Source organism: Lacerta agilis, chromosome 11 (genome assembly GCF_009819535.1).
Source record: "Lacerta agilis isolate rLacAgi1 chromosome 11, rLacAgi1.pri, whole genome shotgun sequence".
Taxonomy (NCBI): Eukaryota; Metazoa; Chordata; class Lepidosauria; order Squamata; family Lacertidae; genus Lacerta; species Lacerta agilis.
The window spans coordinates 18,706,755-18,724,512 of NC_046322.1; the positions used below are offsets into that span (position 1 = coordinate 18,706,755).

The 17,758-nt window shown below is 44.6% G+C and overlaps 1 protein-coding gene across 4 annotated transcripts in view; it reads left to right on the forward strand.

The window, feature by feature from the left end:
* GHR (growth hormone receptor) overlaps positions 1-17,758 on the forward strand; it is a 92,373-nt gene that overhangs the window by 66,040 nt on the left and 8,575 nt on the right. For 3 of the 4 annotated variants that reach the window (XM_033163847.1, XM_033163844.1, XM_033163845.1), the window contains exons 3-4: positions 16,108-16,249; positions 16,781-16,938. In XM_033163847.1, coding sequence (XP_033019738.1) covers positions 16,108-16,249; positions 16,781-16,938 — 300 coding nt within the window. The other variant, XM_033163846.1, reaches the window with a different exon arrangement.

Genomic DNA, 17,758 nt, shown 5'->3' on the forward strand with positions numbered 1-17,758 from the left:
CACAGATGTGTGCTGGTCTCCTGGCCAGAAATTACATGCTTCCCATCTGCTTGCCTCTTGTTCATGAACACATAAAAGAAGGGAAGGAAGGACTTCAAATGCCCCTTTCAGTTTTATTAGCTGAAGCCCAGAATTTGGAAAAAGCAAGAGACAGTAGCTGCCATTAATTGGTAACATGATGCCCCTCTACATGCCGCAGGATGTGTCAAAGCATTTAGGAGAACATACCAGAAAGATCAGTGCCAGACTGGAGGGGGAACACATGATGCCAGGCAGACAGAGGGGGGGGGGGAGAGCGAAGAGGAGACATTTTAAAGAGGAGTGGTTAAGTAGCCCGGCAGAACAGACTTTTCCATGCGAGGGAGTGACTCTGCTGGTTTTCGCGTCACAGTGTTTGTTTTCAAACCATGGGACTCTCCAAACTGGTTTTTATTTCTTCTCCACCGCCTCCACAGAGGCGATGGACCTATTCAACATTCCCCAATCTGAGGCTCTCTCTATTTTTTGGACTCTGTAGTTCCCAGCAGCCTCGGCCAGCACAGCTGTTCCAAACTGGGGCTGATGGAAATTGTAGTCCAAAACACCTGAACATTCAGCATACGTTATTTGCAAGTGGGGAATTATTATCAACTGTACTAGAGTGATCTTCAATGCTTTCTTTATATATATATACCCAGAATTCAGAATCTAGGCACAACCTGCAACTTGTTTGTTTCTTTTTAAACAGCTGCTCCTTTTTTCTTTTCCATCTCTGCATACAGGCAACACCTAATTTTCACGGGGGTTGAGCGCTTGTGTGAAATTGCATGGAATTGAACATCCCTGCCCTGCCCACCCATGTTCCACCCTTTTAGTGACGCCTTTTATGACGCTTCCAGATCAGCGTTATGTGCATGTGTGCCTAAAACGGGGGTTGCGTTATCTTTCTCCCTCTTCTTTTTCCTTCATTAGAAAAAAGCCCTAAATAACAAAAGGAAGAAGTGGTGATACCACAGTCCTTTAATTGAGGTGTGCATAGGAAACGGCCTAAACCTGAGGCAGACATGTTACCTTTTGCATCCAAAGCATGTGTTCTGCCTCTGAGCTACACAGCCCTTGTCTAATCAAACGTCAAGCCACCAGCTGAAGAGCAATGCCCTAATGCAGCCTTCCCCAACCTGGTGCTCTCCAGATGTTTTGGACTACAACTCCCATCAGCCCCTGTCACAATATCCATTTACCTCTCCTTCAAAATTCTATTCCTCGTCGCTTCATAGTTATATTCAGGTAGTGTCTTCATAGTGTCTTCACAGCCAGGATTTCAAGTTCATTCATAAATAGCATACTCTTGTGGTGGAAAGGAACTCGTTGCTCTGGAAACCGCATAATAATCCATGGTTTCTCGTGGACCTTGCCCACCTGCTTCATTTATGTTTAGTTTAATTACAAGCTGTTCAGTTGCCTGTTTTGTATAGATCCTGAAGAATGGAACATGTGGTCAGTTATTCAGGTGCTGTTACAGAGATGTTTATAAAGGGGATAAATGACAACGATTTTCCGAGCCTGAAAAGTAATCAATTTTGTATATTGATAAGAGTGTTCTTCCTGCCCCAGTCCTAAGGAAGATGTTCATTTAAAAAGTGAAACGAAATAATGCTGGCGTTGAGGAATTTCTCTCCATTTTGCTTCTTGGCAAAATGGCCCCAGGTGGCACGTAACTCTTATCTGAACTGATTTCAGTCACTGGGTATCAATAGCATATTAAACTACATAACCATGCGCTGACCAGTGCAAACGAATGGTTGAACTGAAACATATCTGATCCCAAAAAACATTTCAAAATTATCCTATACCAATATTGGTGTCTCGCAGCCCAAAGCAGCTATATGCAGAAGTAGCTCAAAATTTAGCGCAATGTGCTGATTAGCTCCTGTATGATGGCTTTATTTTGGACGCACCCTAACGACCAGTTAGTATATATGCAGTGATTTTTTCTGGGGGGACGCAGGGGTACGCATGCCCCTAAACATTTTGTGAGTCTAAGTTTGAGAGGCAGTATTTCAATATCAATAGGAAAATGAGAGTACCCCTAAACATTTTTTAAGGGAAAAAAAGCACTGGATATATGTATCATAGCTATCATGATACATGTCCTAGTAGCCTCCAGGCTGGACTACTGCAACATATTCTACATGGGGCTTCCTTTGAAGATTGTTTGAAAAATTCTGTTCCATCAAATTCCCAACAGCTCTGACCATTTGCTGTGCAGGCTATAGCTGATGGGAGTTGTAGTCCAGTAGTTTCTGCAGGACGCTATATTGATTAGGGTGTTGGAGTAGGACTGGGGAGAGCTGGACCCAACTCCCTACTCATACTTGTCACTTTGAAACAGTCACCACAGGGTTGTTGTGAGAAGAAGAGTAAGGATGAACCTTGTTAACTGTCCTGAGCTCCCCGGAGGAAGTATGAAATGGAAATGTTCAAAAGCAGCAGAGAACGCTGTGCAGGCAGAGTTAGCAGGGGCTTCAGGAATAGAGAGAAGCATTGGCTGGTTTCACGGTTTCCCCCCACATGGTTATTCTTGCACACACACACACAAACACACACACACACACACACACACCATGATTCACAATATATTTCCATGTCAAAAATTATGAAACCAATATCACGAGATGGACTTCAACCCAGTTTTGGACAATATATTTATATATCGCCCAGCCTGAATTATTAGTACAGTGGTTACCTCTGGTTGCAAACACACCCCAAAAACTCCGCAACCCCTGTTCGCACCCCAAAAACTCCGCAACCAGAGCGGTGGTTTTGCGCATGCACAAAGTGTGCAGAACACTTCTACGCATGTGCAAAACGTTTCTGCACATGCACACGCAGCAAAACCCGGAAATGAACACTTCCGGGTTTGCTGCGTTCTTAATCTGGAAAAAACGCAACCTTAAGCGGCCGTAACCTGAGGTATGACTGTATGTTGCAATTGACTTGATTGCTGTTGAATGTTGATAGCAGTGATGTCGTCACTACCATATTTGCCACCGGCTGCGAATCACTTTGAGTGCGGTATATCCAAAAGGGGGGGGGGGTAGACAAATAACCCTGACTTGACGACTTCACTTCTTTTTCTGACTTCTTTTTCAAGGAGGCAAAAGTATAAGCTTCAGTGTGTTGTGAAGGCTGTTCAAAATACTTTCTGGCTGTATTCCCCTGGACTACGTTCACGAAGACTTGGCAGAAAGCCTTCCTCGTGTTTAGGATGGCTTTTTCCAGAAGTCACGCAAGACATCTTTTCCTTTTAAGCAAGCTTTCAGTGAGAAAAGCTGAGCGTCAGAGCATCTGCTTTGTATGCAGAAGGTCCCGGGTTCAATCCTTGGCATCTCCATCCTATGGGCTAGGCGTGCGCATAGTCTGAAACCCTGGAGCGCTTCTGCCAGTCAGTGTAGACAGCACTGAGCTGACTTGGTAGACGGCAACTTCCTGTGTTCCTATGACTGAGGAAACAGACTGGTAATACTTTGGCCGTGTTTCCATTTTACAGGGGCGCCGTGTTATAAAGGGGCTGTTAACTACTCCTGGCCTCTCTGAGCTTAATTTATAAGGTGCAGGGAAATGTTAATAAGTAAGCCCATTTCCCGGGTTTGGGGAATCAACTTCTGCGGCATCCTAACAACCTCGCTCGGAGACGGACCTCGCAGAAAGCGAATGTGAGGCGCTGTTTGTTCCCTTCCTTCCCTCAAGTGGGATTTTGCCAATTACGGTTTTATTAGCTGAAAGCTAGATGCTTGGAAACTGGCAAGGGAAAGGAAGAGGAAGCAGGCCAGCTGGAGAGAATTTCTTTCATAAATCCTCACAATTTCGCTTCCAGCATGCATATCTCGTTATTTATGAAGTATAAGCATAACACAGGATTCTGGTGCCTTTACGTTGTGTGACTAAGCAGTACTGTTTGGGGGCAGCCTTGTGGAAACAGCCTGGGAATCAGCTTAAAATCGTTTGCATGGTAACTGGTGTTTTCTATAAACTTATTTTAAAAAAAAAATAGAATTAGAATTAGAAAAAAATAGAAAGTCCAGTTCAGCATATCCATCTTCAAATATCTATAGGGCTATCACATAGAAGATGGAGCAAGCTTTCCCCCCCCCCCTGCTCTAGGGTAGGTTTTTAAGCAGAAGTTGGATGGCCATCTGCCATGGATGTTCTAGTTGAGATTCCTGCATTGCAGGGGGTTGGACTAACTTAATCCTCTGGGTCCCTTCCAATTCTACAATTCTATGATTCTAAGATTATATATATGTACCACTATATATTCATTGTGTATATAATAAAATCCCCACAAGCTACAGGCCAAAAGGAGGTGGTTGTAAGAAAATATATGGTATAACTGAGATTCCTGACATTAACATCATCCCTGTTATGTTTTTACACTAGTTCCCTTTGCACATTGTAAGGAGAGTGTCAAGTGCTTTGGAGGTAGTTTACAGGACGAGAGACTAGACCACAGTTGGACAACCTGTGACCCCCCCCCCCGATGTTGTTGAACCACGACTCCCATCACCCCGACTATTGATCCCAGTGTCTGGGACTGATGGGAGTTGTTTGCCATATCTGGACTAGAAGTATAGGCATCCAGATGGTGACTAAGAGCATATTTACTCTCCAGATTTTATTTGCTTTCACCAGGAACCCCTGGGAACTATAGTTCACTGAGTTCTCTCTCTCTCTCTCTCTCTCTCTCTCTCTCTGTGTGTGTGTGTGTGTGTGTGTGTGTGTGTATCTCTAGCAGAGAATTCCCAACACCATCACCAAACTACAATTCCATAAATTATTTGGGGGGAAACCATGACATATGTCCCAAGCCAATCACTGATATAAGTTGGGGGGGGGGATCAAATCTGTTGCTCCAGCTGCTTTTCACCTCTTGCCACACCGGCCACTGGCATGTGGCCCCCAGAAAATGCCCCACAAAGAAATGCGGCCCTTAGGTTGGCAGACGTTCTCCTCTCCCAGTGTCCATGATTTGGGCAGCTCCATGTTTAAACGTGGAGGAACTGGCGCCATTTGCATCTTGCTGCAGACTCAGCGTGGAAGATACATCTGCCATCTCTTCTATTCCGGTCATAGTGCTAGAGAGTTTTGCTGAGCTTTTTCAGGGAGGGAGGGAGATATTTTGCATGGACAGTTCTCGGAAATTGCTTGCTCAGCAATATCTAAAAGAAGACGGGGCACTGGGAGCGGGCGCACACCTTGTGGCTGCTTTCTGCAGCCAGGTGAAGATCAATCTGTCAGCGTTTCCCTGCTGTTCTAAGAATGTTACATCGTGTGCCCTTCGGCCTGTGCTGCTGGGATTCTATCCAGGTTTACTCCCCGGTTCGGTTTCCTAGCTCATATAACGAAGTGTGGACCTTGCCAATATCCTAGGACCTACAGTAACCTAGAGCATCATTATATAAGCTGTTGTAATAATAGAAATAATGTCACAAGGGTGATTCCACACACACCCGGGCCCTCCGTGTAAACACTAGGAATAAAAACTGTACGGCGACAAAATTTTCGGAAGTGATTTCTTTTTCTTCTTTTTTTTTTGCATCTGGGGGAAATCTCTTTCCAGCCTTAATAGTTCAAACTCTGAGAAAGAAAGATGCAGACTACAGCACATGTGACAATTACACCATAAAGGTAGAAAGATGCCGAACCATAGGGAATGTAAGAAAGCATCAATTTTGATTCCGACCTGTGTTTGACGCAATCAGCGTCGTTTCTCTTCCGCTGCAATTCGGTTTCTGCAAAATACTGTATTATTCGTATCTCTCTGCCCACTATGTCTTTGTCCCTGTGTGTTACTCTCATGCCTGCCAGCCAGCCTTCACGCATTCATAGAATTCATAGAATCGTAGAGTTGGAAGAGGCTTCTTGATCGTGTGGAACGTGTGGAAATAAACGCCAGAGCAAAATAAATGCTGAACATCTTTGCAATCTAAAATAACTCAAAAGCAATTTGTAATATCTGGAAGTGAAGTTTCACAGAAAAACACAATTGCAGTAAGTGCCGCAAAATTAGCTTGTGTTGTTTAGATGGTTTAAAAACCATTTTCAGCCATTTTTGTAGTGCCATTGTTCCCTGTTAAGCACTGATAATGTTCACTCCTTTGACAGCTTGCTTAAAATTGTGGCCTAATGTGCCTGAGCTGATTCAGAGCTATGTGAGATGTGGTAATTTCAGGCTGGGTTTAGATACTGCCGCCTCATGCTGGCATCTGGCTTACTGCCATAGAAGTGGCAAGTGCCAGGCCCTGAGGAAAGTGAAAGAGAAGTATCTGGCTTCCGCTGTCAGCGAGAGGGGAGGAGATTGAAGGCTCATGGGTAGGGGGGGAAGCGGTTTAGTGTGGAATTGTGTACCAGCTGAAATGAGATGAAGGCCGATAGCTCAGTGGTAGAACATCTGCTTGGAATGCTGAAGGTGCCAGGTTCAGTACTCAGCATCTCTAGGTAAAACTTGGGAGTCGTCAATCTGGAATCTTGGAGAGTGGCTGCCTGTCAGAGTAGACAATACCGAGACAGATGGACCCAATGGTCTTAATCAGTATGGCAGCTTCCCGGGTTCCTAAAATCCAAGCCGCGGAAGAATACATGTGCCGCCTTGTATTTGAGGTGAGCATCGTATGTGTGGCAGGAAAGTTTTGAACTGTCCCCGTTTGGATGGTATTATAGCCATTCATCGATCCTCCAACCATTCATGCAATTGATCAGTAGCATCATAAAAATGCATTTTTGAGAAACTGAGTATGTCCAACCCCCTCACGCACTTTGCGACAAAGCAGGGCAGAGGTTGCACATGTGAACTCTCCATTGCAACATAAAAAAGCCTGTGAGAGCTTCAGATGTTGAAGAAATGTGTGCATCTCACCTCCACACGTGTCTTTTCCTTAATTGTAGAGGAGAAGTGGAAGTGCAAATGAGTATTGGTGGTGGAAGTATATGCAAAGCCCATCCCGTGTTACTGATAGGCTGGTATTTCTTAAATCAGGGTTTCCCTAGCACTGTATAGTTCAGGGTTTCCCAAACTAGGGTCTCCAGCTATTGTTGGACTACAACTCCCATCACCCCTGGCTAGCAGGACCAGTGGTCGGGGATGATGGGAATTGTAGTCCCAAAACAGCTGGAGACCCAAGTTTGGGAATAGATCGTAGGAGGCAGGCAAAAGCAGCAGTAAGAACATAGGAAGCTGCCTTCAGACTCAGATCATTGGCCTATGTAGCTGAGTATGGTCTACACTGACTGGCAGAGGTTCTCTAGGGTTTCAGAAAAGGGCTCTCCCCCAACTCTAGCTGGAGGTGCCAGGGGTTTAACCTGGGACACGCAAAGCCAGATCTCTACCGCTGAGCTGCATATGGATCTTTCCCACCAATAAATCACTTGTTTACTCCTTGGTTTACAAATCAGGATGAAGGCTTAAGCTCACAGCATTCATTATCCCACATTGTACGTGCTGTTCCTTCCGGTTAATTAAATCAGTGGCTAATGTGATGCTCTGTTTAATCTGAAAACTTTGCAGTCTTTTGTGCTAATAAGACCATCACTTCTCTGTTGATGCTGCCTGCATCAGGCGGATGCCATACACGAGGGCAGCTTTGGCCAGCCTTGCATTCTCTGGGTGTTTTGGACTACAGCTGGGGCTGAAGGGAGCTGTGCTCCAAAGCAACAGGTTGGTGAAGGCTGCTCTAGCATATGTTTTCTTCTCAAGGCTGTCTTTCAAGGCCAAAAAGTGATAGACTGAATCCAAGAGAAGCAGCAAGAATAGGTCCTTAAAACTAAAACGCAAAGAGAAAGCGAGGAAGTGTGTGTCTGGGGAGAGAACAATGCAGTTAGATAGATCAATATAGGATAGGCTACAATTGCAACTCATTTCTGCTCTCACAAATTGTTTCTGGCTGCAAAACGGTGCAAAGTGGATTGCATCTGGCACCTTGTTTGAAAAAGCCCAAACCTTAGCACAAAATACCCTCTTGAAGGTGCTTACCAAAGGAAGGTTAACAAAGTGAATGCAGCTCATTATGCCATGGACATTTTTTGTTTCCTGGGAATTGTTGGGCATGAAGTTGCCCTTTTGGCAGTACATGCTAAGTGCGCGCGCACACATACACACACACACACACACACACACACACACCCCAACACCAACAAAGGCCCTGTACAGACAGCCATTCATAAAGAATTGGAAGCCAACAGACTGGAACTGAACTTCGCAAAATCTAAAGTGCTTGTTTTCTCAAGACCTTGGAATCCTCATAGGTGGGAGATCAGTGGAAACCCATTGGAACAGGTTAAAAACTTCAAATACCTAGGCATCCACTTCCAATATAACGCTTCTTGGAAATACCATTGTAAACTCGCACTTAATGGAGCAGATACTCTAGCTCTGGCTATCACCCATTTCTTCTTTAACAGAGGGAATCCGTTGGTCCCAGCTGCGCTAAATGTCTTCAATGCCAAAGTAGCCCCAAAACTCCTGTATGGCATCCCATTATGGATTGGTGCAGTTAACCAATCGTCGGAACGCATCCAATCCAAATTTATGTGCAAAATCCTGGGGCTGCCAAATTGTGCCATATGCAGCCATGTGACTGGAAACTGGTCAAGGGCTCTGGAAACCAAAGCGTGGCTCACCACTATAAAATTCTGGCTCTGCCTACATGTCATGTCCCATCCGTCTTCTTTAACTTTCCACATGCTGGCAGAATCCCACCACTCCATTGCATTGAGAGCAAAATCAGAACCTGTGGCCTATCATTCAAATCACTGCTTATGCTCCCACAATTGGAAGCATTCCAGACAATCAAGTGCAGAATCCTAGAGATTGAATTCCAAACCCTTTGCAGTGCAGCCAATAAAACCTGTTCCCCATTGGGATTGGGAATTCCACCCTCGTTTGGCCAGGACACTCCATATTTACACCAGCTTTACGATCGCCACCTAGGCAGAGCTCTTTCCCTCTTAAGGTTTAACATCTTACTGTCTGGAGTTTTGCAAGAGTTTTGATTCTCGAAAATCCCATACTCTGACAGGCACAAAACAGGTCGAATCCACCACACACATTTTATTTTATTGCCCATTTTATGCAAAAATATATGATAAGTATTTGGCCCCCTTGTTGAAGGAGGGGATTTATTGCACTGACTGTTCCAGGGTGTCTTATCTGCTGAACAATTGTAGCAATGACGTTGTGGAAAATGTGGCAAGATTTTTGAGCGATGCTATGAAATTATGTCCCCATAGGTCCTAAGAGCCATTTTCGTACCTCACAATTTCTGAACAGCTTTATCCTAAAGTATCTTCTACTATGTTTCATTAACTGTGTCGTGTTCTGATCCATGTATATGATGCACTTTTTCTGTGCCAATAAAGGAGATTGATGCTGATTGAATTGGAAGCAATTTCCCCCTTTGAAGCTCCATCCATGCCACTAAAATCTCATCTAGCAATGGTAGATGGATAGCTGTACAAATAATTGGAGGTGGCTGCGGGGAGAGATTTGTTGAATGAGATCAAACCTTTTCAAATTGCAGCCCCAGGCCTGCACGGGTTATGTGAGACATTGAGACAAACAAAGCCCATCAGCCATACAAGGTGACATTTTGAGCCACAAATAAGCCGCCTAATTTTATTCCCTGTATGAGGCAATCATTTGGTGCGCCACAATGCATAGCTGGTGGATGGCATTCAGCTTAAAGGTAAAGGATAAAGGGTCCCCTGACCATTAGGTCCAGTCGCAGACGACTCTGGGGTTGCGGCGCTCATCTCGCTTTACTGGCTGAGGGAGCCAGCGTACAGCGTCTAGGTCATGTGGCCAGCATGACTAAGCCGCTTCTGGTGAACCAGAGCAGCGCACGGAAACGCCGTTTACCTTCCCGCCGGAGTGGTACCTATTTATCTACTTGCACTTTGACGTGCTTTCGAACTGGGGTTGTGAGGGGTGCTCAAGTACGCTCTGTGTGTGTGATGGAGAGAGATGCACTTGGACAGAAAGAAGGGGAGAGATGCATGTGTGGTCTGTGTGAGAGAGGGGAAGATGCATTTGGGCAAAGGACAGTGATACATGTGAGAAAGATAAAGGAGAAAGAAGTATATTTCTGGGTGGGTGGTCTCTGCGAGTGGACTGTGAGAAAGAGGGAGCAATGCACATGTTCAGAGAGAGGGGGGACAGATGTGTGGCTGGGTGTAAGTGCAGTGTATGAGCATGTATGAGAGAGAGATGCATGTGTCTATGTGCGCAGGGCATACATGAGTGTGCTGGGTGTGCAAGGGACAATTAGTATGATGTGGCCACCTTGTGCCTTTTTTTCCAGTGCTGTGGAATGCTCCCTGTCACTACTAGACAGTAACTGAATTGTTGTGTGTGAGAGAGAAACAGAGACAGAGAGGAATCAATATTGGGTGATCTTCATAATGCTGGTCCTGAATAATAATAATAATAATAATAATAATAATAATAATAATAATAATAATAATAATAATAATAATAATAAATTTATACCCCACCCATCTGGCTGGGCTTCCAACAAAATATTAAAATGCAATGGTCTGTTAAACATTAAAAGCTTCCCTAAACAGGGCTGCCTTCAGGTGTCTTCTAAAAGTCTGGTAGTTGTTTTTCTCGTTGACATCTGGTGGAAGGGCGTTCCACAAGGCGGGTGCCACTACTGACAAGGCCCTCTGCCTGGTTCCCTGTAACTATAAACTGGTTCCCTGTCACTGTAAGCATCAGTTTGTCCATTGAGAGGTGGGAAAAGGCAGCAATGACTCTCTCTCTTTCTCTCTTATTCTGGGTTATGCCATGCCCCCTCCCAAAGCAGTTATGTCATGTGATACCACTCCGCCATGGCAGCCATTTTGTGACGGGGGCCTGAAGCACTTCCTTACCATTCGAAATGTGCTTGCTGCTCCAAAAAGGTTGCCAGCCCCTGAGTCTGAAACCAAACAAGGAAATTCTGCCAGCTGTGTGGCTTCAGCAGTCATTGTAATACTGTGACCCCCCAAGGGGAGCAACAAAGCTCAAGAAAAACAGCTGGAAGTGAGGCTGGCCTGAATTTTGCATACTCATTTGAGTTAGCCAGCGTGTTCTTTGGGCTGTTGGCTTCCACTCTTGCCTCAGACATTGTTGTCCAAAGGTCCCATTATCTGAGAATGTTGATCATCCTTCTGATTGTTCTAAACAAAATCATGCTAGAACTTGAGGTCAGCACGACCCAGTTAATTACATATATGGATTCCCCCCCCCCTTAAATGACTGTGATAACAGATTCCAATCCCAGCCTTTTCCTGTGTTTAAAACTTATCTTCGGTTTTCAGCCTTCCCTTTCACATAACTAGTTCGTGCCAGGGACAAAGAAACAAGGGGATCTATGCCAAAGAAATAATATATCTATGTGCTCATAATAACTGGAAATATCATGAGAAGGCTTGGTTCAGAGAAATCTTTAAGGGGGTTGTGTCCGAAATTTTCCCCTTACCCTGGTTACACCATACACAGCATGAAACAGAGGAAGCTGCCTTATTCAAAGTCAGGGGTCCCCAAACTAAGGGGTCCCCAAACTAAGGCCCAGGGGCCGGATGCGGCCCAGTTGCCTTCTAAATCAGTCCAGGAATCAGCGTGTTTTTACATGAGTAGAATGTGTCCTTTTATTAAAATGCATCTCTGGGTTATTTGTGGGGCACAAGGTGTGAGGGACAGGGGACCGCCCCCCTGCTGAAAAAGTTTGCTGACCCCTGGTCAATATCTTTAAGAAATCCTGACAACAGCAACTCTGGTATCATGTGGTACCTGCTTATCTGGCTTATCAGCTCAATCCTGCCTAGGTTCTGGCTCTAGAGTTCTTGAACTTACATCAGATCTGGTTTACCTTAACCACACCCATCATTTGGAATACGGCAGAGGGTTTTCTGTAGCCTTCATAGCTGCTTGTATTTTTAACGGCTGGGCTTCTTGTTCCTTTTTGCTCACCAGCTCTAATGTTCATTTTGCTCACTGTTTCGGATTGCTTGCAGTTCAGGGTTCCATTCTCTTTGTAAACCGCTTTTAAAGTTTTATCTTTTTTGCAAATCGCTTTGAGATTTTATTACAACCAAATAAACCAATTCACACTGTCACTTTGTACTGTTTGCTTGGCTTTCATTTGATACATCTATGTAACCACAGTAAGAAACCCTGTTGCATTAACAAATATTTACCTTAGATTAAACCTTTTGGGGGCTAGGAGGGAGACCTAATGTTTCTCTTTCATGTGTGCCCTTGGCAGATCTGTTGTCATCTGGGTCCCCAAAACATGAGGCAGGAGTTTTGTTGGTAGTTTCTGCACTAGTTTTGTTGATATGCTGAAATCTTCCAAGGCAAAATAGAACAGATTGGAACTAAGTAACTACCGGCCAGTTGCCAATCTCTCCTTCTTGGGCAAGGTTCTTGAATGGGTGGGTAGTCACTAACCAGATCTAGACACTCTTAGAGGAATCTTATTTTCTAGATCCATTTCGGTTGGGGTTCAGGCCCAGTTTTGGCACGGAAACTGCTTTGGTTGCCCTGTATGATGACCTTGGAAATTATTGAGCCTAAATATTTAGCTTTATGAGCGCTGGGGAAAACAGAATCAATTTGGAACTGCTTTGTTGTGGAAATTTGTGCAACCAATCCAAGAACTAGAGAGAAACTAAGCAGATTTGGTATCATCATATTACCATTGAAGCATGTTCCAAGTCTCTAAGTGTGTGTGTGTTAAAAATTCCAGATGTTTGCCAAAACTGGATGATCTGCCTTGACAAAATGAGGACAAAATATATTAGCCACCCTTGAGCGAATGGCCCAGCTAACATACCACAGAATGTGATTTGATGTACACAAGGCTGCCCTTGCGGCAGGAAGGCCACTGGCACCGATTGGCTGGCCTAGAATGTTCAGTTGCCCGGTTTGAAGTTACGAAAGACTGTGATGAAAACCAGTTTCATCACGAAAGAGCCACTCGGTTTGGTGAATGTACCATACCTGTGCTAAGCAATTATTAATCCCCTGGTGCATGCTCCTGCTTCTGCTTGTCATATCCTTCTCCATGAGGTATATTTGTGTCCCCTGCCCCATTTTATGGCAACCACTGCAAATATTTGCTGCCACCTAGTGTAGCTGGGTATAATACCATAGCTTCGATTAAAATGCAAAGGGACGTAAGATACCAAAAAATCAGGCCATTTGTCCATCTGGTTCATTGGCTGGCAGTGGCTCTCCTTCAGGGAGGGTTCTCTCCCAACCTTACCTGCAGATGCTGGAGACTAAACCTTTGGCTCGCATTGCAAATACTCTACCACTGAGCAGTGGCCCCTCAGTTTCAAACCTGCCTGCTACCGCTCCAAGGTTGGTTGTTTGGTTGGTATTTTTACTACCCTCGGTGAATTAAAATTTCCTTGATAAATTCACACACACACACACACCTTAGTGTATGCTAAACTCCTGTAGAATAACAATAGAATATCAAAAGTACAGAGACTCCCCATTTACGCATGGGTTGTGTGCAGCCCTGCGTACATAAGTGAATTGTGCACCTCCAGCTTGTGAGACCTTCTCCAGAGCCCAAAGAGGTCGTTCTTTTGGGGCTTCAGAGAGTCTCCTCATGAGCAGGAGACTGAACACTTGTATTAAGAGTTGACCAGGGTAGTACATAATTAGCAACTACATTTGGGTTGTTTTTTTTTTAACTGAGTTCCATGATTCGCAGTTGCATAAACAGATGCAGAAAAGAAAGGCTTTGGAAAACTTAGGTTAGGGCTGCAGGAAACGGCTGTGTTTTTCTATCCCTGTTCTTTTCTTTTTACCATTTCCCTGCCATTTCTGTTGTTTGTTTCACAAAATGGCAGAGGACCACTTGCTCTCCAGATGTGATTGGTTTACAGCTCCCTGCAACCAACAGGAGCAATGGTCAGGGATGGCAAAAGTTGTGTTCCAGCAAATATTATGGCCGTCCACAGATTAACTGCCCATGGGCCAGAGCACTGGTCTTCAACTGGTGGATCCCCCTGAACCAAGGAAGGTTGCAACAGGAGTGCTTCCATAAGGCAAATGTACGGTAAAGAGTTAAGAAATAGGTTTCCAAATGCATGTTTGGGTCTGAGAAGGTTGACGATACCTGCTCCAGAGGTAACAGGAGGGTTAATTGATCCACTACACTGTGTGAAGATTTAAGAGGCAACCTGCATTGGCGTGTGGGAATCAAAAGTGAAATAAGGCTTTACAGTGGTACCTCTGGTTGCGAACTTAATTCGTTACGGAGGTCTGTTCTTAAGCTGAAACCATTGTTATCCTGAGGCGCGCTTTCACTAATGGGGTCTCCCGCTGTGCGCGTGCCTCCGGCACATGATTTCCGCTCGCATCCCGGGGCAAAGTTCGCAACCAGGAGCAGCTACTTCCGGGTTAGCGGAGCTTGTAACCCGAAGCGTGCATAGCCAGAAGCGTTCGTAACCAGAGGTACCACTGTATTTGCAAATTGCCGTCTAATGGCACCACATCTGGCACCACATCATAGGACATATAGAGTGCAACAGCATTCCAGTTGGGAAGGGTTAAAAAGATGTAAATGAATAAATAAAAATAGTCTGGGAAAAGCAAAGCAAAAGGACAGCTTTTTCCAGGACCTCTCTGGTGTGCTGCCACTTACAAGTTAAGGCTGCTCAGAATCTCCCGGGGGATTAGTGGTTTATGTAGCCATTGTGATCCCAAGGACAGAATCCCGGCAAAAACCATCAGAGCCTGCTTCTTTGTTGTTGTTGTTTTATTACGGCCATGGGTTTTAGCTGCGGCCTGCACTCTGGACAAGCTGCAAAGCAGCTGGTGCCAGTTCAGTAGCACCGAATAATTGTGCGCTTAGCCAGCATAATTCAGAAAGCCAGTGTGTCACCTTCTCTCTGAAGGTTATCTTGGGATCATCGCTGTGTTCTTTTCCACTCCTTGGCAATTATGGCATAGCCAACCCTAATATAATACTATAAAACCGTGACACTGCAGCTCTGTGAAACCAGGCCAGCACAGCATGAAACCTGGGAAGCCAAACGCAACTCTACAGTACAGACGTTGACAGCAGGAGTCCTAAATTTCCTCTACAGTAGAGGTAGGCTGGATATTACTTGAGAGGGAGCTTCATAGGTGAGGTGACGCCAGTGAGAATGCCCTGTCTCATGTCACCACCCAGGACCCCTCCAGATGTCCTTTCCTTGGCCATTTGTGGTGATTTGTGCTCATGATACTACTGGAGTAGTCATACATGATCCCGCTTTCAGTACTGTTTTGTGCCTGCAAAAGCTTCCATGTTGTTGCACGTCCTGTAGCTTTCTGCTGAAATCCTGTAACTTTTCGTGCCACAAACGTTTGGGGGAAGGAGGTTGCCCCACTTTTGTTGTGCTGTAGCCCCTTCAGACAGTAATAAGGTGGTGGCATTTGTGGAAGTATCACAGAATAAATCTACCACTAATGTACTATTGTTGTGTTGAGTACAGAATAAACCTAAAATTAAAAAATAAGTCTGGAGGGTGGATCTGACAAAGCCCTGAATGGGGAAAGGCAATAAAAGGTTGAGAAACCTTTCACTGCAAATACTAGGCTGTGGATTTTTTTAGGGTGCTGGTTTATTTAAATATAGCATTATATGCTACGGTTCTTTCCATGTGATCTGTCTGGTGAGGGCTTTGTCCTGAAAGCCAGCCTAGAAATATTTAAACTCAGGAACATGGGGCGACGTTGTATAGAACATCACCCCACAACCTGGTTGCCTCCAGATATTGTTAGACTGCATCTCCCGTCAGCCTCAGCCAATATGGCCAATGGTCAGGCATGGTGAGAACTACAGTCAAAGCATATGGAGGAAACCTCGTGGGGGCAGCTGGTATGAGAGGTGCTACAAAGCAGGCCTATTTGTGGCTATGCCTATTTGTGGTGCCAATATGTGAGGGGAATGACATGGCACGGGGACATAAATTGTAGTTCGGAGTCTGCGTTGCTATTTTAATCCCTCGATTGCTGTATTTGATCTCTTTGAAAATATATTCACTCTTTCCTTTTCTTTCTCCCTCCCCACTTTTTACATACAGCTTCGTCAGGAAAACCACAGATCCTTAAGTGCCGGTCACCTGAACTGGAAACCTTTTCATGTTACTGGAGTAATGGCGACTTTCCCCATTTAACAGCTGCCGGAAACGTGCAATTGCTGTATTCAAAAAGGAACTTAGAAAAGTACGGAGGAATTACTGTCTAAAATGTGTGTTCCGTGTTATAGCACCAGAAACAAGTGTCTGGTTATGAAAGTGGTGTGTTTTTTTCGGGGGGGGGGGGGGTTTCTTCACACCAAAACCTATGCCATTCATGGATCTCCAAGACCCTGAATCTCGAGGTCAGTACGGAAAAGTATGGACAACAATGATTACAGTATTAACAGTGACCATTCACAAAAAACAGGCACGTTGATAACAGGCACCCTGTCATCAGTAAGCAAATTAATACATATAGCTGTAATGTGAAAACACTGAATTATCAGTACATCCACTACATGTGTTAATAAGGTTCCAAGGGCTTTGGGTCGTTGCTGGGTTTTTTGTGGTTGTTATTTTTGCAAAGTCACATACAGGTGGTTTTCTGCTTTGTAACCTTTTATCAATCAATCAGTTTGCTCCAAACACAACGTAGCCACTCTTTTCTTAAAAGGGGGCGGGGAGGATGCTCATAATATCCTTATTTTTTCACAGCTCTTTCTTCCTATCCTTCTAGGCAGAGCGAATGGAAAGAGTGTCCTGATTATATAACTGCTGGTGAAAACAGCTGTTATTTCAACAAAACCTACACCTCCATTTGGGTTCCTTATTGTATCAGGCTAGTTGATGGAAACGAGACGTGTGACGAAGTATGTTTCCGTGTGGAGGACCTAGGTATGTTTCCGCTACATTCTCTGTTCTTCCGTGGCAGCCTTGTAACCAAAGGTTAATTTGCATATTAGTTTGAAGCAGTGCCCGGCCCTACCATTAGGCAGAAGTAAGCATGTTGCCTCAGGAAGCTGATTTTGAGCATCGCGTAAGGGCAGTTGTTTAATTGAATTTATTGTTATTTAATTTATTGGAGCATTAGGATCTGGGGGTGGGAGTCATACTCCAAAACATCTAGAGGGCACGAGCTTGTCACAGTACTCCAGATGAGATACAACTGCAGCATACGTCACCATGGCCAGATCTGGCACGGTTTGCCACAGTGGCCTTAGCTAAGCAATGGTCTGAATAAAGTGGCTTTTCTTCTTTAGGTTCTCAAAGTTATTAACCTGTCTCAAGGTTGTCATCTGAACTAGCCAGATTTTTAACATGAGAATCGGTCATAATCAGTCCATCATTTGAAAAACAAAAATTTAGAGCCATCTTTCCCCAAAATGGCAACTAGACATTCTGTTTTGGTGACTGTTTTGGCGGTTTAAGGAGCCATTTGGTGCCTAGTTTAAATATCTTAAGTTTCTAACACACTGCGTAGGGCCCTTTGACACTAACACTGAACAAGTGTCGATTGGGGGGGGGGATAGGGCCAGCAGCCACATCAGCATTGGGCTAGCAGTCACAGGAATGGTCCTGCTCACTAATACATGGATTCTGTGGACCTACTGGGAATGCTTTGTTAAAAAAAAGGCAACACAACTCCTTTCTGTCATTGGATATTGAGAAATTTCATCAAAAAATGATCTTTACTCGTTGGGGTAAAAATGCGTTT